Source organism: Pseudophryne corroboree, chromosome 1, assembly GCF_028390025.1.
Source record: "Pseudophryne corroboree isolate aPseCor3 chromosome 1, aPseCor3.hap2, whole genome shotgun sequence".
In the NCBI taxonomy this organism is placed as follows: domain Eukaryota; kingdom Metazoa; phylum Chordata; class Amphibia; order Anura; family Myobatrachidae; genus Pseudophryne; species Pseudophryne corroboree.
In genome coordinates, this window is record NC_086444.1 from 241,109,103 (window position 1) to 241,133,731 (window position 24,629).

The 24,629-nt window shown below is 49.3% G+C and overlaps 1 protein-coding gene across 1 annotated transcript in view; it reads left to right on the top strand.

Annotated features, from left to right (window-relative positions):
- Positions 1-24,629, top strand: part of ARL14EPL (ADP ribosylation factor like GTPase 14 effector protein like) — a 116,639-nt gene that overhangs the window by 47,488 nt on the left and 44,522 nt on the right. The window contains exon 3 of the mRNA XM_063964164.1: positions 23,000-23,133. Within this exon, the coding sequence (XP_063820234.1) occupies positions 23,000-23,133 (134 nt within the window). The remainder of the gene's footprint in view (positions 1-22,999; positions 23,134-24,629) is intronic.

Genomic DNA, 24,629 nt, shown 5'->3' on the forward strand with positions numbered 1-24,629 from the left:
TCTAGCCCTGGCTTCGGCCAGGAGAGTGTCAGAACTGGCAGCTTTATCTTACAAAAGCCCATATCTGATTTTCCATTCGGACAGGGCAGAACTGCGGACTCGTCCGCATTTTCTCCCTAAGGTGGTGTCAGCATTTCATCTGAACCAGCCTATTGTAGTGCCTGCGGCTACAAGTGACTTGGAGGACTCCAAGTTACTGGACGTTGTCAGAGCATTAAAAATATATATTGCAAGGACAGCTGGAGTCAGAAAATCTGACTCGTTGTTTATATTGTATGCACCCAACAAGATGGGTGCTCCTGCGTCTAAGCAGACGATTGCTCGTTGGATCTGTAGCACAATCCAACTTGCACATTCTGTGGCAGGCCTGCCACAGCCTAAATCTGTAAAGGCCCACTCCACAAGGAAGGTGGGCTCATCTTGGGCGGCTGCCCGAGGGGTCTCGGCATTACAACTTTGCCGAGCAGCTACGTGGTCAGGGGAGAACACGTTTGTAAAATTTTACAAATTTGATACTCTGGCTAAGGAGGACCTGGAGTTCTCTCATTCGGTGCTGCAGAGTCATCCGCACTCTCCCGCCCGTTTGGGAGCTTTGGTATAATCCCCATGGTCCTTTCAGGAACCCCAGCATCCACTAGGACGATAGAGAAAATAAGATTTTACTTACCGATAAATCTATTTCTCGGAGTCCGTAGTGGATGCTGGGCGCCCATCCCAAGTGCGGATTATCTGCAATAATTGTACATAGTTATTGTTAACTAATTCGGGTTATTGTTGAAGGAAGCCATCTTTCAGAGGCTCCGCTGTTATCATACTGTTAACTGGGTTTAGATCACAAGTTGTACGGTGTGATTGGTGTGGCTGGTATGAGTCTTACCCGGGATTCAAAATCCTCCCTTATTGTGTACGCTCGTCCGGGCACAGTACCTAACTGGAGTCTGGAGGAGGGTCATAGGGGGAGGAGCCAGTGCACACCACCTGATCTGGAAAAGCTTTACTTTTTGTGCCCTGTCTCCTGCGGAGCCGCTATTCCCCATGGTCCTTTCAGGAACCCCAGCATCCACTACGGACTCCAAGAAATAGATTTATCGGTAAGTAAAATCTTATTTTTACCTATAACTGCATGTGGGAGGGGTCATAGAGGGGAGGAGCCAGCACAGCCAGTGAACAAATTTAAAGTGCATCGGCTCCTTTGGACCCCGTCTTTACCCCATTGTACTAAGGTGGTCATTCCGAGTTGATCGCTAACTGCTTTCGTTCACAACGCAGCGATCAGGCAAAAAATCGGCACTTCTGCGCATGCGTATGCGGCACAATGCGCACGCGCGTCGTACTTTTACAACGAACAATGTAGTTTCACACAAAGTCTAGCGAAGCTTTTCAGTCACACTGCTGACCGCAGAGTGATTGACAGGAAGTGGGTGTTTCTGGGTGTCAACTGACCGTTTTCAGGGAGTGTACGGAAAAACGCAGGCGTGCCAGATAAAAATGCAGGTGTGGCTGGGGAAATGGAGGCGTGGCTGGCCGAACGCAGGGCGTGTTCGTGACGTCAAAACAGGAACTAAATAGTCTGCAGTGATCGCAAGCGCTGAGTAGGTCTGCAGCTACTCTGAAACTGCACAAAATTATTTTGTAGCCGCTGTGTGATCCTTTCGTTCGCACTTCTGCTAAGCTAAGATACACTCTCAGAGGGCGGCGGCTTAGCGTTTGCACGGCTGCTAAAAGCAGCTAGCGAGCGAACAACTCGGAATGAGGGCCTAAGTCTCCCCAATATTCCTTAGGGACTACAAGAAAAGGATTTACCGTTAGGTAATTAAAATCCTATTTTTAAAGGATCAATGAATATAAGAGTATGTAGGTTTGGCTTATACCTTGTGTAAAATGCTAATTTATCACAATCACAAATAATAACACAGGTAGAATTGCTGGTTACTGGAAACTATGATTCTCTGAATTACTATAAACTACAATAGATTAAAATATAACTAGTATGCAATCCCTTATCTTAATGAACAAGGGGAATCATTCCGAGTTGATCGTAGCCCTGCAAAATAATGCAGGACTACGATCATGACAATAGACTTGCGGGGGGGGCGCCCAGGACAGGGCTATCCCGCCCCGCATGTCAGTGCCGGCCCTTCCCCCGCAGAAGTGCAAAAGCATCGCACAGCGGCGATGCTTTTGCACTTTAGGAGTAGCTCCCGGCCAGCGCAGCTTTAGCGTGCTGGCCGGGAGCTACTCGTCGCTCCCCGGCCCGCAGCGGCTGCGTGTGATGTCACGCAGCCGCTGCGGCTCGCCCCCCTGCACGGTCCGGCCACGCCTGCGTTGTCCAGACGCGCCCACGAAACGTCAGCCAAACGCCGCCGCCCCTGCCCAGCGTCCGCCTCTGCCTGTCAGTCAGGCAGAGGCGATCGTAGCTCAGCCGGCGCATGCGCAGTTCTGACCCGATCGCTACGATAAACTGCAGCGTGCGATCGGGTAGGAATGTCCACCTAGATTCTGAGTTGAACAGATCTTGGGCAGCTATCTCTGTATGTGAAATGGGTGTTTCAGGTGAATAGGCAACCACCTGACCTCATGGAACTGTTCTGTCATGTTGTAGTATCTATGGAGTGTTGTGTAGCTAGTGTTCCACGCTATTCTGAGTCATGCATTTGGAACAGGGAAGCCTGTTTCAGATGGATCTCTTGCATATACTGTAGTAAGGGGCTGTGAATGGAAAAACAATAGTGGAGCGACTTCCTTTTTGAAGTTGCACGGATCCTTGCATTAGCCCAACAGCGCATCACCTTAGCCCTTTGGAAACTTGCAATAGCATAAGGTAGTACATATGGCTTCCACAGGATCACATGAAAACAGCCACTTCACGTCTGACTAAGCCCAATATGGGATGCAGTGCACAGCCGAATATAGGGGTAAACGTGATGAATATATGCAAGTGTTATGAGATCACCATTTACTGTCTCAGACCACTCCACATTGCTCCTTTAATAGCATATGAAAGTATTTTAATACCATACTGATTGGACCTTTTCGGTATTTATAATTTCTGCAGCGGGGTCCACTAGTATTCCACAGGGAATAACATTGGGGTGAAGAGTTGAATCTTGATCCAAGGCACCAACAGGCTAAAGCTTTGACTGTTCCCAGGATGCCTTGCACCGCCTCCTCTATAACCCCGCCTCCAGGCACTGGAGCTCAGTTTGTAAATTGGTGCCTGCAGTGCAGGCAGCTAACAGGGAGGTGCTGCGCTAGGCAGCCCTGGAAAGAGCTTTTCTGAAGAAAGAAGACTTCAAGGACCGCAGCACAGGCACTTAGAAGTGCTATATGTCAGCCTGACATATCATGCTGCGGCTCCCTCACCTCCCCCAGCGGCGCTGTATACTCCCGCGCCCTGGTTGCCGGGTACTTACAGCAGAGGCGCTCCGGCTTCATCAGGCACACAACCGCCACTGCTCTCCGGGATCGCGTGGCCGCAAGTTCAGGGAGGAGGTAAGAGGGTCCCACCGAAATCGCGATCCAGCACGGTCTCTGGAGACAGACCGCGCTGCTGACATGGACACTGTCGCCGTGCAGGGACCCCACTATATCCACCAGGGCAAGGGGCACGGGTTGGATTTACTAAAATCCGTTTGATATAGGCCCCGCAGTACCTGGTGGTGAAGTCCAGCAGAGGGGATAAGGCTCTGACCTGTAGCCACTCCCCCAGCCCCAGGCGCCATTTACTGCAAATGTTCCCGCTCTGGAGCTGCATCTCTCTCTCTCCCTACCTCCCTGTCAGCGTTTGGGTGCCATTACACGGAGCTGCGCTGATTCTGGGACTGCTGGGCATTGTCTCCTCTGTAAAGCCGCCTGTCTCATCAGAGCTGTGCATTTACAGGACACTTAAGTATTCTACATGTCGTTTAGACAGTGTTAGTTAAGAAAAAGTGCATTACTACAGGGATATTTCAGTACAAGTACCCTGTGATATACATCCAGTATTTTCTGTGCACTGTTCTATCTGTATACATATATAGCTCTACTTAGTGTTGCTAGTCCAGTGCAGTTTTATTGTTGTTGTAATCATTTCTGCATTGTACATGTGACTGTGTGTGCCAATAGCTGCTGTGTGGTTCCTATTCCGTGTATCTCACACATACTGTATTGCTATCCCTATATTCTGTACCCTGAAGGGGGCTAAGTGCATCAGGGTCCTATATATGTAGAGTGTTTCACAGGATATACTACCGTGGTATTTTTCTCTGTGTATTTCAGTCACCATATACCCCTTAAATCCTCTGTTTGTGCTCTGCATTTGCAGTCACACTACATAGGGGTTTTTTGTCAGGTACTGTGTCTGGCTGTATTGTACTGTTACGCCCTAAGGCTACATTCACACATAATGTCTGCTACACAGGGCAGGAGATCTGTGGCTGATCCTGCGTCTTGCAGTGCTGACGCCGCGGATGCACCTAAGGAAAATATTCCAACTGAGGGTCCAGGTACCGGGGGTTCAGTACCCCACAGTCAGCCTGCAGCGCCGGTGACACACCAAAACCCACCCTGGCCTGTTTTTTTCTAATTTGCTGACTACACTAGTAACAAGACTTATGCCCCCTGTGGAACCTCCTGTGCCATTACAGCCACTTATTGTCCCTGCAATTCATCCGCCATGGGCAGATAATCTGTCAACTCAGTTACAGCAATTAAAACAGTTTTTAGTTGAACAAAAACCTAACCCTCGCCCTCCTAGGACCAAAGGGTCATCTAAGCAGGCCATTACTTCCTCACAATCCACGCATGTTACAGATACCCGTACTTCATCCGATGAAGATGGCGTATACACTGATCCCTCAGACGCTAATGCAGATGAGTCTGATGGGGACTCTATTTCACTAGTGGATGTTCTTGACCTCTTGGAGGCTATCAAACTGATTCTTCAGATTCATGATGAATCTGAACCTCCAGATACGTCTAAGAAACCCGATAAGTTCAAACGTCAGAAGGTCACTAAATTAGTTTTGCCCCATTCTGACCATTTAGTTGACATACGTCAGGAATACTCCCAGGAAGGAAATTCTCCCTGTCTAAGAAGATGCTAGCTCATTATCCCCTCGCTGCAGAGTTATGTAAAAATTCGGAAACACCGCCGCCGGTGGACTCACATGTCGCAAGTCTGGTGGTGTCCTTTACTCTGCCTGTCACTACGTCGCTTCTCTGAAGGAACCGACGGATCAGCGTGTGGAGGGTTGCTTGAAGTGTATTTACATCCTTTGCATTTGCTGTGCATAGACCCACTATAGTGGCCTTTTGGGCCGTGAAGGCTATTGAAGCCTGGGTTCAATCAGTTGAAGCTGAGCTACAGTACCTTCTAGTTTTTCTGATTATGCCAGACAGTGTCTTTCATATCTTATCACAGCCTCTCATTATATACAAGAGGCGGCCTCGGATGCCGGTGTCCTAGCGGCCAATGTGTCTACTACGTCCATTTTGGCCCGTCGGATTCTGTGATTGCGGTCCTGGTCTGGGGATCTGGACTCTAAAAAGACTTTGGAGGTTATCCACTTTAAGGGAGACATCCTGTTTGGGGAAGATCTGCACAGATTGTTGCTGACTTAGCGTCTGCTAAAACTGCATGTTTGCTGAGTACTAATCCTTCGGTTCAGAAGGCTGAGTACCACCTTTCGTTCATTTCGATGTCCAAGTAAAGCAAAGGGTCAGGTGTACCCGAAACAGGCTCGCACTTCCAAAACCTCTAAGCCCAAACCTAAACGTTCCTGGGCTGCCTGTCAGCCTGCTTCCAAACCAGACAAGCCTGCTGCATGACGCGGTGGGCCTCCCTCTGGGGGACCCCAGGGTGATAGGCCGACTTCTACGGTTTGATCAGGTATGGTTACAGACCTCTTCAGATGCCTGGGTAAGGGAAGTCGTCACGGATACATCACTCTCTTTCAAGAAGCGTCCCGCTCGCCAGTTTTGCTTGACAAATATCCCTTTAGATCCGGTAAAAGCAAAAACTCTCCATTTGGTGGTACGATCCCTCCTGGACTCAGGAGTGGTAGTGCCGGTGCCTCTGGCTCAGAGAGGCAGGGGGTACTATTCAACACTGTTCCTAGTTCCGAAACCGAACGGTTCCTCCCGGCCCATTCTGAACCTCAAGTCTCTGAACAAGTTTGTGAAGGTTTCCAAGTTCTGTATGGAAACTCTTCGCTCTATTGTTCTGGCCTTGGAGCCCATGGTCTATATGGTTTCCCTGGACATACAGGGTGCTTAGCTACATATACCTATTGCCATATCACATCAGCAATACCTGCGGTTTGCTATTGTCAACCTACATTATCAATTCCAGGCCTTGCCTTTTGGATTGACCGCGGCTCCGCAAATCCTCACCAAGGTCATGACGGTTATGACGGCTCTGCTCTGCTGTCAGGGTATCAGGATCCTGCCGTATCTGGACGACTTGTTGCTCCTGGCGAACTCCCCAGAGGTTATCCTCCGTCATCTGGAACTGACGGTCCAATTCTTGCAAGCCCACGGGTGGCTCATCAACTGGAAGAAATCCTTACTGGTCCCTGCTTAGAGCATGGTGCACCTGGGGGCATTACTGGACACACATAACCAACGGTTGTTCTTGTCCTGAGAGAAGGTCCTGAAGTTTGAGGACAGGATAAGATACTTCCTTTCTCTTACGTCCTAGAGGATGCTGGGGACTCCAAAAGGACCATGGGGTTTAGACGGGGTCCGCAGGAGACATGGGCACACTATAGGACTTTGAATGGGTGTGAACTGGCTCCTCCCTCTATGCCCCTCCTCCAGACCTCAGTTAGATTCTGTGCCCAGAGAGACTGGACACACATTAAGGGAGCTCTCCTGAGTTTCTCTGAAAAGACTTTATGTTAGGTTTTTTATTTTCAGGGAGACCTGCTGGCTACAGGCTCCCTGCATCGTGGGAGTGAGGGGAGAGAAGTCAGACCTACTTCTTCTGAGTTAAAGGCTCTGCTTCTTAGGCTGCTGGACACCATTAGCTCCAGAAGGTTCGATCACTTGGTGCGCCTAGCTGCTTGTTCCTGGAGCCGTGGCGTCATCCCCCTCACAGAAGCCAGAAGAAAGAAGCCGGGTGAGTATACAGAAGCAAGAAGACTTCAGTGACGGCAGAAGACTTCAGTAACGGAGGTACAGCGCAGCGGTCGCGCTGCGCCCCATGCTCCCACACATATACCAACGGCACTCACAGGGTGCAGGGCGCAGGGGGGGCGCCCTGGGCAGCAAGTTACTGGAGATATATAAACTGGCAAAAGAGCATATATAAGTGCCTAGGCACTAAATATAAGACCCCCGCCAATATAAATATTTGAAATTGAGCGGGGCTACAGCGTCCTGGGAGGGGGCGTGGCTTAGCCCTCACAGCTTACCAGCGCCATTTTCTCTCTTCACAGACATTGCAGAGACGCTGGCTCTGACCTCCACTCTCCTTAGCAAGTACAGGGAGCAAAATGGGGTGGGGGGGGGGGGGGGGCACAGTCATTTGGTGCTATTTAAACACAAACATGGAGAAAATCCATGGAGGAAGCCTTATCCCAGGTACAGGCCCCTCAGGGTCAAAAAAACGTTCATTTACCCAGATGGCGGATTCTGATACCGACACGGGGGTATATTTACTAAGGTCCCGATTTTGACCGAGATGCCGTTTTTTCATCAAAGTGTCATCTCGGTAATTTACTAAGCAAAAATCACGGCAGTGATGAGGGCATTCGTAATATTTTGGAAGTCCTAGGAAAAAATCACGAATCAATACACCATCGGTCAAATACGCCTGCAATTTGCTAGAAATCGGGAATTTACTAAAAAGTGCAAAACACAAACACTGCCGACAATAGCCAAACACTGCCGTGATAAAATACAAATCGTGAAAAAGTGCTAAAAAAAAACAGATCTGCTTTTTTATCCCGTGTTTGTATAGGCATGCACGGATCCATGAGATCCGTGCATGTTTTTCAGTGGGAACGGGGGGAAATGTTATAAATTTTCTGAAAAAAAATTGCGTGGGGTCCCTCCTCCTAAGGCAAACCAGCCTCGGGCTCTTTGAGCCGATCCTGGTTGCAGAAATATGGGAAAAAAATGGACAGGGGTTCCCCCATATTTAAGCAACCAGCATCGGGCTCTGCGCCTGGTCCTGGTTCCAAAAATACTGGGGACAAAAAGAGTAGGAGTCCCCCGTATTTTTGAAACCAGCACCGGGCTCCACTAGCTGGACAGATAATGCCACAGCCGGGGTCACTTTTATACAGTGCCTTGCGGCCGTGGCATCAAATATCCAACTAGTCACCCCTGGCCGGGGTACCCTGGGGGAGTGGGGACCCCTTCAATCAAGGGGTCCCCCCCCCCAGCCACCCAAGGGCCAGGGGTGAAGCCCGAGGCTGTCCCCCCATCCAATAGGCTGCGGATGGGGGGCTGATAGCCTTTGTGAAAAGTGATTGATATTGTTTTTAGTAGCAGTACTACAAGGCCCAGCAAGCCTCCCCCGCAATCTGGTACTTGGAGAACCACAAGTACCAGCATGCGGCGGAAAAACGGGCCCGCTGGTACCTGTAGTACTACTACTAAAAAAATACCCCAATAAAGACAACACACACACACCTTGAAAGTATAACTTTAATACATCCATCCACACCTCCATATACACATACTTACCTTATGTTCCCACGCAGGTCGGTCCTCTTCTCCAGTAGAATCCATTGTGTACCTGTAGAAAAAATTATACTCACATAATCCAGTGTTTTCGGCTCCTCGGTAAATCCTTTTGTAATCCACGTACTTGAAAAAAAATAAGAATTTACTCACCGATAATTCTATTTCTCGTAGTCCGTAGTGGATGCTGGGAACTCCGTAAGGACCATGGGGAATAGCGGGCTCCGAAGGAGGCTGGGCACTCTAGAAAGATCTTAGACTACCTGGTGTGCACTGGCTCCTCCCACTATGACCCTCCTCCAAGCCTCAGTTAGGTACTGTGCCCGGACGAGCGTACACAATAAGGAAGGATTTTGAATCCCGGGTAAGACTCATACCAGCCACACCAATCACACCGTACAACTCGTGATATGAAACACAGTTAACAGTATGAAACAATAGAGCCTCTCAACAGATGGCTCGACAATAACCCGATTTAGTTAACCATAACTATGTACAAGTATTGCAGATAAACCGCACTTGGGATGGGCGCCCAGCATCCACTACGGACTACGAGAAATAGAATTATCGATGAGTAAATTCTTATTTTCTCTAACGTCCTAGTGGATGCTGGGAACTCCGTAAGGACCATGGGGATTATACCAAAGCTCCCAAACGGGCGGGAGAGTGCGGATGACTCTGCAGCACTGAATGAGAGAACTCCAGGTCCTCCTCAGCCAGGGTATCAAATTTGTATAATTTTTGCAAACGTGTTTGCCCCTGACCAAGTAGCTGCTCGGCAAAGTTGTAAAGCCGAGACCTCTCGGGCAGCCGCCCAAGATGAGCCCACCTTCCTTGTGGAATGGGCATTGACAGATTTTGGCTGTGGCAGGCCTGCCACAGTATGTGCAAGCTGAATTGTACTACAAATCCAACGAGCAATAGTCTGCTTAGAAGCAGGAGCACCCAGCTTGTTGGGTGCATATAGGATAAACAGCGAGTCAGATTTTCTGACTCTAGCCGTTCTGGAAACATATATTTTCAGTGCCCTGACAACGTCTAGCAACTTGGAGTCCTCCAAGTCCCTAGTAGCCTAGGCACCACAATAGGCTGGTTCAGGTGAAACGCTGACACCACCTTTGGGAGAAACTGGGGACGAGTCCTCAATTCTGCCCTATCCATATGGAAAATCAAATAAGGGCTTTTACAAGACAAAGCCGCCAACTTTGATACTCGCCTGGCAGAAGCCAAGGCCAATAACATAACCACCTTCCACGTGAGATATTTCAGATCCACGGTTTTTAGTGGTTCAAACCAATGTGATTTTAAGAAACTCAACACCACGTTGAGATCCCAAGGTGCCACAGGAGGCACAAACGGGGGCTGACTCTACAGCACTCCTTTTATAAATGTCTGAACTTCAGGTACTGAAGCTAGTTCTTTTTGAAAGAAAATCGACAGAGCCGAGATCTGTACCTTAATGGAACCCAATTTAAGGCCCATAGTCACTCCTGCTTGCAGGAAATGCAGAAATCGACCTAGTTGAAATTCCTCTGTTGGGGCCCTTTCGGCCTCACACCATGCAACATATTTTCGCCATATGCGGTGATAATGAGTTGCTGTAACCTCTTTCCTGGCTTTAGTAAGTGTAGGAATGACTTCCTCCGGAATGCCCTTTTCCTTCAGGATCCGGCGTTCAACCGCCATGCCGACAAACGCAGCCGCGGTAAGTCTTGGAACAGACAGGACCCCTGCTGCCGCAGGTCCTGTTTGAGTGGCAGAGGCCATGGGTCCTCTGATATAAATTCTTGAAGTTCTGGGTACCAAGCTCTTCTTGGCCATCCACGAGTATCGTTCTTACTCCTCGCCTTCTTATTATTCTCAGTACCTTTGGTATGAGAGGCAGAGGGGAGAACACATAAACCGACTGGTACACCCACGGTGTTACCAGAGCGTCCATAGCTATCGCCTGAGGGTCCCTTGACCCGGTGCAATATCTTTTATAGCTTTTTGTTGAGGCGGGACGCCATCATGTCCACCTGTGGCCTTTCCCAATGGTGTACAATCCTATTGGAAGACTTCTGGAGGAAGTCCCCATTCTCCCGGGTGGAGGTCGTGTCTGTTGAGAAGATCTGCTTCCCAGTTGTCCACTCCGGGAATGAACACTGCTGACAGTGCTAACACATGATTTTCCGCCTATCGGAGAATCCTTGTGGCTTCTGCCATCGCCATCCTGCTTCTTGTGCCGCCCTGTTGTTTACATGGGCGACTGCCGTGATGTTGTCTGATTGGATCAGTACCGGCTGGTTTTGAAGCAGAGGCCTTGCCGGCCTCAGGGCATTGTAAATGGCCCTCAGGTCCAGAATATTTATGTGTAGGGAAATAACCTGACTTGACCAAAGTCCCTGGAAATTTCTTCCCTGTGTGACTGCCTCCCAGCCTCAAAGGCTGGAATCCATGGACACTAGGACCTAGTCCTGTATGCCGAACTTGCGGCCCTCTTGAAGATGGGCACTCTGCAGCCACCACAGTAGAGATACCCTGGTCCTTGGAGACAGGGTTATCAGCCTATGCATCGGAAGATGCGATCCGGACCACTTGTCCAACAGGTCCCTCTGAAAAGTTCTTGTATGGAACCTGCCTAATGGGATTGCTTCGTAGGAAGCTACCATTTTTCCCAGGACTCGCGTGCAATGATGCACCGCTACCTATTTTGGCTTCAGGAGGTCTCTGACTAGAGATGACAACTCCTTGGCTTTCTCCTCCGGGAGAAACACTATTTCTGGTTTATGTCCAGAACCATCCCCAGGAACAGTAGACGTGTCATAGGAACCAGCTGTGACTTTGGACTGTTTAGAATCCAACCATGCTGTTGTAGCACTTTCCAAAATAGTGCTACCCCGACTACCAACTGCTCCTTGGACTTCGCCCTTATAACGAGATTGTCCAAGTACGGGATAATTACAACTCCCTTTTTTTGAAGGAGTATCAACATTTCGGCCATTACCTTGATAAAACACCCTCGGTGCCATGTACAGTCCAAACGGCAGTGTCTGGACTTGGTAATGGTAATCCTGTACCACAAATCTGAGGTACTCCTGGCGAGGATGGTAAATGGGGACATGCAGGTAAGCATCCTTGATGTCCCAGGATACCATGTAATCCCCCTCGTCCAGACTTGGAATAACCGCCCTGAGCGATTCCATCTTGAACTTGAATTTTTGTGTTCAAGGATTTTAAATATAAAATGGGTCACACCGAACCATGCGGTTTCGGTACCCCAACCCGTGTGGAATAGTAACCCCGTCCTTGTTGAAGTAGGGGCACCTTGAGTATTACCTGCTGGGAATACCGCTTATTAATTGCCTCTAGCACAGCCTCCCTGCCTGAGGGAGTTGTCAGCAAGGCATATTTTAGGAAACGGCTGGGGGGAGACATCTCGAATTCCAGCTTGTACCCCTGAAATACTACTTGAAAGAAACAGGGATCCACCTGTGAGCGAGCCCACTAATTGCTGAAATTTTTGAGACGGCCCCCCACCGTACCTGGCTACACCTGTGGAGCACCCGCGTCATGGTGTGGCCTCACAGGAGGCGGGGGAAGAATCTTGATTCTGGGAACAGGCTGACTGGTGCAGCTTTTTTCCCTCTACCCTTGTCTCTGTACAGAAAGGAAGCGCCATTTGACCCGCTTGCTTTTCTGAAGCCGAAAGGACTGTACCTTTGTCTGTGAGGAAACCTGAGGTAAAATTATTTCTTCCCAGCAGTTGCTGTGGATACGAGGTCCCAGAGACCATCCCCAAATAATTCCTCACCCTTATAAGGCTCTCTATGCGCTTTTTAAGTCAGCATCACCTGTCCAGTGACAGGTCTCTAATACCCTCCTGACAGAATGGACATTACATTTATTTTGGATGCCAGCCGGCAAAAATATCCCTCTGTGCATCCCCCATATATAAGACGACGTCTTTAATATGTTTTTATGTTTGCCAACTAGTATCCCTGTTTGACAGGGTCACCGACCACGCTGCAGCAGCACTATCTGCAGGTCTCAGTCTAGTACCTGAGTGTGTAAATACAGACTTCAGGATAGCCTCCTGTTTTTTATCAACAGGTACCTATTAAAGTGGCCGTATCCTAAGACGGCAGTGCCACCTTTTTTGACAAACGTGTGAGCGCCTTATCCACCCTAGGGGATATCTCCCAGCGTAACTTATCCACCTGGCGGGAAAGGGTACGCCATCAGTAACTTTTTATAAATTACCAGTTTCTTAACGGGGGAACCCACGCTTACACACACTTCATTTATTCATCTGATGGGGGAACAAAACACTGCCTGTTTTTTCTCCCCAAACCTAAAACCCATTTTTAGAGGTGCTTGGGTTAAAGTCAGAAATGTATAACACATTTTTTATTGCCGGGATCACGTCACGGATGTTCCTAGTGGATTGTGTATATGTCTCCACCTTGTCGACACTGGAGTCAGACTCCGTGTCGACATCTGTGTCTGCCATCTGAGAGAGCGGGCGTTTTTGAGCCCCTGATGGCCTTTGAGACGCCTGGGCAGGCGCGGACTGCGAAGCCGGCTGTCCCACAGCTGTTACGTCATCCACCCTTTTATGTAAGGAGTTGACACTGTCGGTTAATACCTTTCACCTATCCATCCACTCTGGTGTCGGCCCCACAGGGGGCGACATCACATATATCGGCCTCTGTTCTGTCACCATATAAGCCTCCTCATTCAACATGTCGACACAGCCGTACCGACACACCGCAGACACACAGGGAATGCTCTAAACGAGGACAGGACCCACAAAAGCCCTTTGGGGGGACAGAGTAAGAGTATGCCAGCACACACCAGAGCGCTATATATATACAGGGACTAACTGAGTTATGTCCCTAATAGCTTTTATATAATATACTGTATACAGTGCCAATTTTAATGCCCCCCCTCTCTTTTCCCTCTTACTGTACTGTAGAATTGCAGGGAAGAGCCAGGGAGCTTCCCTCCAGCCGAGCTGTGAGGGAAAAATGGCGCCAGTGTGCTGAGGAGATAGGCTCCGCCCCTTTTTTGCGGCCTATTCTCCCGTTTTTTATGGAATTCTGGCAGGGGTATTTACCTCATATATAGCCCCTGGGGCCATATATTGAGGTATTTTAGCCAGCCAAGGTGTTTTTATTGCTGCCTCAGGGCGCCCCCCCCAGCGCCCTGCACCCTCAGTGACCGGAGTGTGAAGTGTGTGAGAGGAGCAATGGCGCACAGCTGCAGTGCTGTGCGCTACCTTGGTGAAGACAGAGTCTTCATGCCGCCGATTTTCCGGACCATCTTCTTGCTTCTGGCTCTGTAAGGGGGACGGCGGCGCGGCTCCGGGACCGAACATCAAGGCTGGGCCTGCGGTCGATCCCTCTGGAGCGAATGGTGTCCAGTAGCCTAAGAAGCCCAATCCGGCTGCAAGCAGGCGAGTTCGCTTCTTCTCCCCTTAGTCCCTCGCTGCAGTGAGCCTGTTGCCAGCAGGTCTCACTGAAAATAACAAATTCTAAGACTATAACTTTCTAAGAGCTCAGGAGAGCCCCTAGTGTGCATCCAACCTCGGCCGGGCACGAAAATCTAACTGAGGCTTGGAGGAGGGTCATAGTGGGAGGAGCCAGTGCACACCAGGTAGTCTAAGATCTTTCTAGAGTGCCCAGCCTCCTTCGGAGCCCGCTATTCCCCATGGTCCTTACGGAGTTCCCAGCATCCACTAGGACGTTAGAGAAATAAAAAAACGGATACCCGACCACGAACTGAAAGGGGACCCATGTTTTCACATGGGCCCCCTTTCCCCGAATGCCAGAAACCCACTCTGACTGATGTCTAAGTGGGTTTCTTCAGCCAATCAGGGAGCGCTACGTTGTGACACCCTCCTGATCGGCTGTGTGCTTCTGTACTGTATGACAGGCGGCACACGGCAGTGTTACAATGTAGCGCCTATGCGCTCCATTGTAACTAATGGTGGGAACTTTGTGGTCAGCGGTGAGGTCACTTTCGGTCAACCGCTGACCTGAAAGTTCCCACCATTGGTTACAATGGAGCGCATAGGCGCTACATTGTAACACTGCCGTGTGCCGCCTGTCAGACAGTACAGGAGCACACAGCCGATCAGGAGGGTGTCACAACGTAGCGCTCCCTGATTGGCTGAAGAAACCCACTTAGATATCAGTCAGAGTGGGTTTCTGGCATTCGGGGAAAGGGGACCCATGTGAAAACATGGGTCCCCTTTCAGTTCGTGGTCGGGTATCCGTTTTTTAATTTTTTCAAGTACGTGGATTACAAAAGGATTTACCGAGGAGCCGAAAACACTGGATTATGTGAGTATAATTTTTTCTACAGGTACACCATGGATTCTACTGGAGAAGAGGACCGACCTGCGTGGGAACATAAGGTAAGTATGTGTATATGGAGGTGTGGATGGATGTATTAAAGTTATACTTTCAAGGTGTGTGTGTGTTGTCTTTATTGGGGTATTTTTTTAGTAGTAGTACTACAGGTACCAGCGGGCCCGTTTTTCCGCCGCATGCTGGTACTTGTGGTTCTCCAAGTACCAGCTTGCGGGGGAGGCTTGCTGGGCCTTGTAGTACTGCTACTAAAAACAATATCAATCACTTTTCACAAAGGTTATCAGCCCCCCTTCCGCAGCCTATTGGATCGAGTGGACAGCCTCGGGCTTCACCCCTGGCCCTTGGGTGGCTGGGGGGGACGACCCCTTGATTGAAGGGGTCCCCACTCCCCCAGGGTACCCCGGCCAGGGGTGACTAGTTGGATATTTGATGCCACGGCCGCAAGGCACTGTATAAAAGTGACCCCCGGCTGTGGCATTATCTGTCCAGCTAGTGGAGCCCGGTGCTGGTTTCAAAAATACGGGGGACCCCTACTCTTTTTGTCCCCCGTATTTTTGGAACCAGGACCAGGCGCAGAGCCCGATGCTGGTTGCTTAAATATGGGGGAACCCCTGTCCATTTTTTTCCCATATTTCTGCAACCAGGATCGGCTCAAAGAGCCCGAGGCTGGTTTGCCTTAGGAGGGAGGACCTCACGCATTTTTTTTTTTACATTTAAACTTTATTTTTTTTGTTAAACAAAGTGCACAATGAAGCCCAGCACGGATCTCTCAGATCCGGCCGAGATTCATTGTATTAAAGTCGGCAGTGTTTTACAAGTCACTCACGTAAAACACTGCCAAAAAAAACGAATGACATCGACATCGGAAAACCCGAAAATGCAGAATACGGCAGCTTAGTAAATTAGTCGTAATCAATTCAAAAAGTTGCATATTTACACTTTCGATGTCATTCGTGATTGAACTTTGACCTCAAACGGGAAAACACGAATCTTAGTAAATTTACCCCACGGACTCTGATTCCAGTGTCGACTTTAGTGAGGCCAGTTTACATCCAAAAGTGGTCAAGAGTATTCAGTACATGATTGTGGCAATTAAAGATGTTTTACATATTTCTGAAGTGCCTGCTGTTCCAGATACAAGGGTTTGTTTATATAAGGGGAAAAACCCTGAGGTGACGTTTCCCCCCTCTCATGAACTGAACGCTCTTTGTGAAAAAGCTTGGGAATCGCCTGACAAAAGGTGGCAGATTCCCAAGAGAATTTTTATGGCATATCCTTTCCCCTCTGACGACAGGGAAAAGTGGGAGTCATCTCCCAATGTGGACAAGGCCCTGTCCCGGCTGTCCAAGAAGGTGGCGCTTCCGTCTCCCGAAACTGCTGCCTTCAAGGATCCTGCGGATCGTAAGCAGGAAACGACATTAAAGGCCATTTATGTCACTACGGGTGCACTCCTCAGACCTGCCGTGGCGTCGGCATGGGTGAGTAGTGCTATTGCTAAGTGGGCTGATAATCTGGCATCTGACATGGATACCCTGGATAGGGATAACATTCTTTTGACTCTCGGTTATATCAGGGATGCTGCAGCTTACCTAAAGGATGCAGCGAGGGATATTGGCCTCTTGGGATCAATGGCCAATGCCATGGCAGTCTCGGCCAGGAGAGCGCTGTGGATTCATCAATGGAATGCTGATGCCGACTCCAAGAAAGCTATGGAAGCTCTCCCTTATAAAGGTAGTGTCTTGTTTGGTGACGGCCTCGCTGACCTGGTGTCTACCGCTACAGCGGGTAAGTCATCTTTTCTTCCTTATGTTCCAGCACAACAGAAAAAGGCACCCCATTATCAGATGCAGTCCTTTCGGCCTACTAAATACAGAAAAGGAAGAGGCTCATCCTTTCTTGCTTCAAAAGGTAGAGGAAGGGAAAAAAGGTCGCCTGTTGTGTCAGGCTCCCAGGACCAAAAGTCCTCCCTGGCCTCTGCCAAGTCCACCGCATGACGCTGGGGTTCCCCTACGGGAGTCCGTGCCGGCGGGGGCGCGTCTCCGACTCTTCAGTCAGGTCTGGTTTCACTCGGGCCTAGATCCTTGGGTGTTAGACATAGTGTCCCAAGGGTACAAACTGGAGTTTCAGGAGGTGGCCCCCCACCGATTTTTCAAATCAGCCTTGCCAGTTTCTATCCCAGAAAGGGAAGTAGTGAAGGCTGCGATACAAAAGCTGTGTCTCCAGTGTGTCATTGTCCCGGTACCCCCGTCCCAACGGGGAGAAGGGTTTTATTCAAGCGTCTTTGTCGTGCCAAAGCCGGACGGCTCGGTCAGACCGATCCTGAACTTAAAATCCCTCAATCTGTATTTAAAAACTTTCAAGTTCAAGATGGAATCTCTTCGAGCAGTGATCTCCAGTCTAGAAGGGGGGGATTTTATGGCATCAGTCGACATAAAAGATGCCTACTTACACGTCCCGATATATCCTCCACATCAAGCTTTCCTGAGATTTGCGGTGCAGGATTATCATTACCAATTTCAGATGTTGCTGTTTGGGCTTTCCCCGGCCCCGGGGGTCTTCACCAAAGTGATGGCGGAAATGATGGTACTCCTACGCAAGCAGGGTGTCACAATTATCCCGTACTTGGACGATCTCCTGATAAAGGCGAGATCGGAGGAGCAGCTGCTAAGAAATGTGGAACTTTCCCTGACAATTCTGCAACATCATGGTTGGATTCTAAATTTGCCAAAGTCTCAGTTGATTCCGACAACTCGGCTGCCTTTCTTGGGCATGATCCTGGACACGGAACGGCAGAGAGTGTTTCGTCCGGCGGAAAAAGCTCTGGAAATCCAATGCATGGTCAAGGAGATTCTGAATCCAGTAAGAGTGTCGATTCATCAATGCACTCGAGTGCTAGGGAAGATGGTTGCGGCTTACGAAGCCATTCCGTTTGGCAGGTTTCAGGCCTGGGTGTTTCAGTGGTACCTGCTGGACAAATGGTCCGGGTCTCACCTACTCATGCACCGGAAAATAAGTCTATCTTCCAGGACCAGAATTTCTCTCCTGTGGTGGCTGCAAAGTTCTCACCTTCTAGAGGGACGCAGGTTCGGGATCGAAGATTGGGTCCTGCTGACCACGGATGCAAGTCTCCGAGGCTGGGGAGCAGTCACACAAGGACAAAGTTTCCAGGGAAAATGGTCAAACGTTCTGGAGTTAAGAGCCATTTACAACGGCCTTCAGCAAGCGGAACACCTTCTTCGAGGTCTACCTGTCCTGATTCAGTCGGACAACGTAACAGAGGTGGCGTACGTAAACCGCCGGGGAGGAACAAAGAGCAAAGCGGGCGATGGCGGAGGCCACAAGAGTTCTCCGCTGGGCGGAAAAGCACGTGAGTGCTCTGTCAGCAGTCTTCCTTCCGGGCGTTGACAACTGGGAAGCACACTTCCTCAGCAGGTACGATCTCCATCCAGGAGAGTGGGCTCTTCATCAAGAGGTATTTGCACAAGTGACAAGGCGTTGGGGAATCCCTCAAATAGACATGATGGCGTCTCGCCTCAACAAGAAGCTTCCGAGGTATTGTTCCAGGTCAAGGGACCCCCAGGCCAGTGCAGTGGACGCCCTGGTGACTCCGTGGGTGTTTCAGTCGGTATATGTGTTCCCTCCACTTCCTCTCATTCCAGAAGTGTTGAGGATCATAAGATGAACAAGGGTTCCGGCAGTACTCGTCGTTCCAGATTGGCCACGGAGGGCCTGGTATCCGGATCTTCAGGAATTGCTCATAGAAGATCCTTGGCCACTTCCTCTCAGGGAGGACCTGTTACTGCAGGGACCATGCGTATTTCAAGACTTACCGCGGCTGCGTTTGACAGCGTGGAGGTTGAACGCCAAATCCTAGCTCGAAAGGGTATTCCCGGGGAAGTCATCCCCACTCTCCTTAAGGCTAGAAAGGAGGTCACGGCGAAGCATTATCACCATATTTGGAGAAAATACGTGTCGTGGTGTAAAGCCAAGAAAGCTCCTATGGAGGAGTTTCAGCTGGGTCGTTTCCTCCATTTTTTGCAGGCAGGCGTGGATGCAGGCCTGAAATTGGGTTCCATCAAAGTGCAGATTTCGGCTTTATCTATTTTCTTTCAGAAAGAATTGGCCGCCCTTCCTGAAGTTCAGACTTTCGTGAAGGGAGTGCTGCATATCCATCCTCCGTTTGTGCCACCCGTGGCACCGTGGGATCTTGACGTGGTGTTACAATTTCTTATGTCTCACTGGTTTGAACCTTTGCGAAAGGTTGAGTTGAAATTTCTCACTTGGAAAGTGGTCATGCTTTTGGCCTTGGCGTCTGCCAGACGAGTGTCGGAATTGGTGGCTTTGTCTCACAAGAGCCCATATTTGATTTTCCATGTGGATAGAGCGGAATTGAGAACTCGTCAACAATTTCTGCCGAAGGTGGTTTCTTTGTTTCATATAAATCAACCTATTGTGGTGCCTGTGGCTACGGATGCCGTGACGGTGCCAAAATCTCTCGATGTCGTAAGAGCTTTGAAAATTTATGTCGCCAGAACGGCTCTTGTTAGGAAAACGGAGGCTCTGTTTGTCCTGTACGCTTCCAACAAGATTGGAAATCCTGCTTCCAAGCAGACTATTGCACGCTGGATTTGTAATACGATTCAGCACGCTCATTCTACGGCTGAATTGCCGTTGCTGAAGTCAGTAAAGGCCCATTCTACCAGGAAGGTGGGCTCATCTTGGGCGGCTGCCCGAGGGGTCTCGGCACTTCAACTTTGCCGAGCGGCTACGTGGTTGGGTTCAAACACTTTTGCTATGTTCTACAAGTTTGATACCCTGGCTGATGAGGACCTCATGTGTGCTCAATCGGTGCTGCAGAGTCGTCCGCACTATCCCGCCCGGTCTGGAGCTTTGGTATAGACCCCATGGTCCTTTTGGAGTCCCCAGCATCGTCTAGGACGTAAGAGAAAATAGGACTTTAATACCTACCGGTAAATCCTTTTCTCCTAGTCCGTAGAGGATGCTGGGCGCCCATCCCAGTGCGGACTGTTACTTGCAGTTATATTGTTAGTTGTTGTTTTCGGTTACACGAAGGTTGTGTATCGGTTATGTTCAGCTTGTTGCTGTTTTTCGTTCATACTGTTATCTGGTATTCCTGCTAATCCAGTTGTACGGTGTGTTTGTGGTGTGAGCTGGTATGTATCTCACCCTTAGTGTAACAGAAATACTTTTCCGCGAAATGTCAGTCTCCCTGGGCACAGTTCCTATAACTGAGGTCTGGAGGAGGGGCATAGAGGGAGGAGCCAGTTCACACCCATTCAAAGTCTTATAGTGTGCCCATGTCTCCTGCGGATCCCGTCTATACCCCATGGTCCTTTTGGAGTCCCCAGCATCCTCTACGGACTAGGAGAAAAGGATTTACCGGTAGGTATTAAAATCCTATTTTCTTGTCCGCGAGTATCGATACACTCGGTTATGCAAGTACTAGGCCTCATGGTGTTGGCTTTCGACATGGTAGAGTACGCTCAAGTTCACTCTCGCCCTCTGCAGAAGCTAATCCTTGCCAAATGGGACGGCCTGCCTCACCGGATCAGGTCTCACATGATTTCCTTGACTCCGGAAGTTCGTCTGTCACTGAGCTGGTGGTTACAGGACCAACAATTGAGATGGGGTCATCCCTTCTGGATCTCCAACTGGGTCCTCCTAACGACGGATGCCAGTCTGCAGGGTTGGGGCGCGATGTTGAAGCAACACTCTTTTCACGGTCGGTGGACCAGGAAAGAATCTCTCCTCCCGATAAATATTCTGGAATTGTGGGCAGTGTTCAATGCTTTGAAACTGGCCCTGCCTTTGGTACAGAACAGGCCTGTTTAAGTACAGTCGGACAACACCACCATGGTGGCATACAGAAATCATTTAGGCGGCACTCGAAGCTGCATGGCGATGTTGGAAGTGTCAAAGATTCTTCAATGGGCGGAACGCCATCTGCCAGCCATATCGGCAGTGTTCATTCCGGGGGTCCTCAACTGGAAAGCGGACTTCCTCAGTCATTAGGACGTACACGCCGGAGAGTTTAGCCTTCATCCAGAAGTATTTCAACTCCTAGTGGACAAGTGGGGCCTACCAGATGTAGACCTGATGGCGTCTCGACACAATCACAAGGTTCCGGTCTTCGGAGCAAGGACAAGGGATCCTCAAGCAGCGTTCGTGGATGCCCTGGCAATTCCATGGAACTTTCGGCTGCTGTACGTGTTCCCTCCAGTGTCACTCCTGCCCAGGGTAATAAGGAAGTTCAAGCAAGAAGGAGGATTCCTACTTCTGATCGCTCCAGCGTGGCCCAGACTGCATTGGTTCTCAGACCTTCAGGGTCTCTCGACAGAGCGTACCCTTCTACTTCCTCAACGCTCAGACCTCCTCGTTCAGGGCCCCTGTGTTTACCAGGATTTGGCCCGACTGGCTTTGACAGCGTGGCTCTTGAAGCTTCAGCTCTGAGGGCCAGAGGTTTTTCTGAGGCGGTCATTGAAACGATGTTGAAAGCCCGTAAACTGGCTTTGGCTCGGATTTATTATAATGTCTGGAATTCTTACTTCACCTGGTGTGCGGCTAAGAATTTTGATGCATGCAAGTTTAGTGCTGCCAAACTACTGGTGTTTCGGCAAAAGGGCCTGGACTCAGGCCTTCGTCTGGCCTCCCTCAAGGTTCATGTTTCAGCCTTGTCGGTGTGGTTTCAGAGAAACTTGCGACTCTGCCTGTCATTCATACCTTCACTCAGGGTGTTTTACAGATTCAACCTCCCAATGTTCCTCCTGTGGCTCCTTGGGATTTGTCAGATGTTCTGGATGCCCTACAAGAGTCTCCGTTTGAACCTCTTGAGTCTGTGGACCTTATATGGATTACGTTTAAGGTCTTACTTTTGCTGGCTATTGCCTCTGCTAGACGGGTTTTAGATCTGGGTGCCTTATCCTGTAGGTCTCCCTTTCTGATTTTTCACCGTGACCGTGCGGTTCTTAGAACTCGCCCTTGTTATGTACCTAAGGTGATGTCATCTCTTCAACTTAACCAAGAGATTGTGGTTCCTGCCTTTATCTCTTCTGATTTGTCCTCCAAAGAACGATCTTTGGATGTGGTACGGGTTTTCCGTATCTATGTGACGAGAACTGCCTCCCTTTGGAGATCTGATTCTCTCTTTGTCCTTTTTGGTTTTCACAAACGTGGCTGGCCTGCGAATGAGCAGACCTTGACCAGATGGATTAGAATAGTGATTGCACAAGTTTATGTACAGTCTGGACTTCCAGCTCCTGCTACTATCAAGGCCCATTCTACTCGGGTCTGTTGGACCTTCTTGGGCGGCCTGCCGCGTCGCGTCCCTAGAACAATTGTGCAAGGCGGCTATGTGGTCCTCAGTTAACACGTTCATTAGGTTCTATGCCTTTGATACTTCCACCTCCCAGGATGCTTCCTTTGGACGCCGGGTTCTTGTGCCCATTACAGTGCGTCCCCTCCCATGTGGAACTGCTTTAGGACATCCCGATGTTATTCCCTGTGGAATACCAGTGTACCCCACTGCAGAAAAGGAGATTTATGGTAAGAACTTACCTTTGTTAAATCTCTTTCTGCGAGGTACATTGGATTCCACAGGGCGCCCACCCTGACACATTTAGCTTCTTTGGGTTTGTATGGCATTAGCCGCTGGTACCTTCTCCTGTCGTGAGAATGTGGTTCGCTGTGGCTACTAACTGTTATCGTCTCTTTTACCTGCTACTGCATTGGACTGGTTAACAAAACTGAGCTCCAGTGTCTGGAGGCGGGGTTATAGAAGAGGCAGTGCAAGGCATCCTGGGAACAGTCAAAGCTTTAGCCTCTTGCTGCCTCGGATCAAGATCCAACTCTACACCCCAATGTTATTCCCTGTGGAATCCAGTGTACCTCGCAGAAAGAGATTTAACAAAGGTAAGTTCTTACCATAAATCTCCTTATTTTACCCTTTTTGGCAGCAAATTGAGCGGCAGTTGAAATGTTTGGCCTTTCAAAATCCTGGGCCCCAGGTTGCAGATTTCAATCCTGAAACTCGAAAACAAAAGAAGAAGGCCTACATGTCTCAGATGAATGGCTACTACCCTGCCAGCAAGTAAGGAATGTAGTACCATGTGCTAGCCGTTATTATGTACAGACCAGCAGCCATCGTGCTTACTTGATCTGTTGGTCTGTTTGCTTGTCCTCATGTAGTCACAAAGTAGGTTCCGCCCATTAGCAGATGACATCACTCCTCACTCAGTACCACTCAGCAGTGCACTACAATTGATTACACCTAAATATGAAGACCTAATTTCTAGATTTGTAGACAGTAGGTCATGAAAGTCACACTAAGGGCCTGATCCAGATGTGGATGCAAATGTCGCCGCTGCTGCGTCTTTGTATATAGCTGCTGTGTGATAAAATGCAAAAGCGGCAGGAGACTTCTCATGTAAACAGACACCCACTGCCGACTTCTCAGATATGCAGCTTGGTATCAACATTTACCCTCCCAATACACACCAGGTAAGTGCGCAGGGGGTTGGGTTTTTACACCAAGGGCACAATAGTCTTCTATAGATATTTGTTGCCATGAGCAGGAATGTGGCAGATTCAGTTATAGTCTAATTGTCATACAGGTTCTTAAATTATCATACATTCTTTCAGATAAAGGTTTTTCAATCTAATCACATACAGATTGTCAACTATAAATAAGGGCTTCGGTGTGAAATACCGGCATTCAGGATGCCAACAGTTACATGACCAACCGTGGCATCCCGACACTGAAGAGCCCGACATTGTAGGGGGTAAGTATATTTATCTTCTCCTACTGTAACCCTAACCCTCCAGGGGTGTTGCTAGGGCTATCCCTCGAGTGGTGTCGGCTAGAGCTAACCCCATTCCCCCCCTTCCCAGTGCTTAATCCTAACCCCTCTAGTGCCTAACCCTGCAGTGGTGTAGAGGAAAAGAGCTAAACAAAGCTCCCTACCGCAACCGCTCCCATCGCCATGGTAGGTGGCTTTGGCCACCTTCAATTATTTACCCTACTTAGAACATCATCAGGGTTGTTGGGCACTAGGCCCATTGGTGATGACAGGCCTCAGGCATGTGTCTGCTAAGTGACTCTGGGCATTAAGACCAGGTCACTGTGTCAGTATTTTGAAGTGTGAGTATGGAAATATCAGGGGGGCTCAGGCCTTGGGCCTGCCTAAGTAAAGCCCCCCCTAAAATTTCCATACCCCCACTTCAAAATTTCCACTTCAACACTGTGCAGAGCTGCCCGGAGTGTCACAATGTCACATGTTCAGGGGCAGGGCCGGCCCACTGCACAAAATTGCTCTGCTGTGTTACTGGTCGGAGCCACTAGTGTCATTTACATATTCCTGGTCAGCATGTCTTCCAGCTTTGTCCAAAGCCGCAACGATAAAAGCTCTACCCCCAAATGTACAGAAGATTCTAGGTACTGCTTATAGGGTTTGATTAAGAGGTGGACGCAAAGTGTTCTCAGTGCTGATGTTTGCGTATTTGATAGATTATTGTTTTACTGATGCATCTGAGTCGCAGTGCGTCTGCATCTCAATGGTCTTACAAAGGTGGTCGCAACGTGAATTT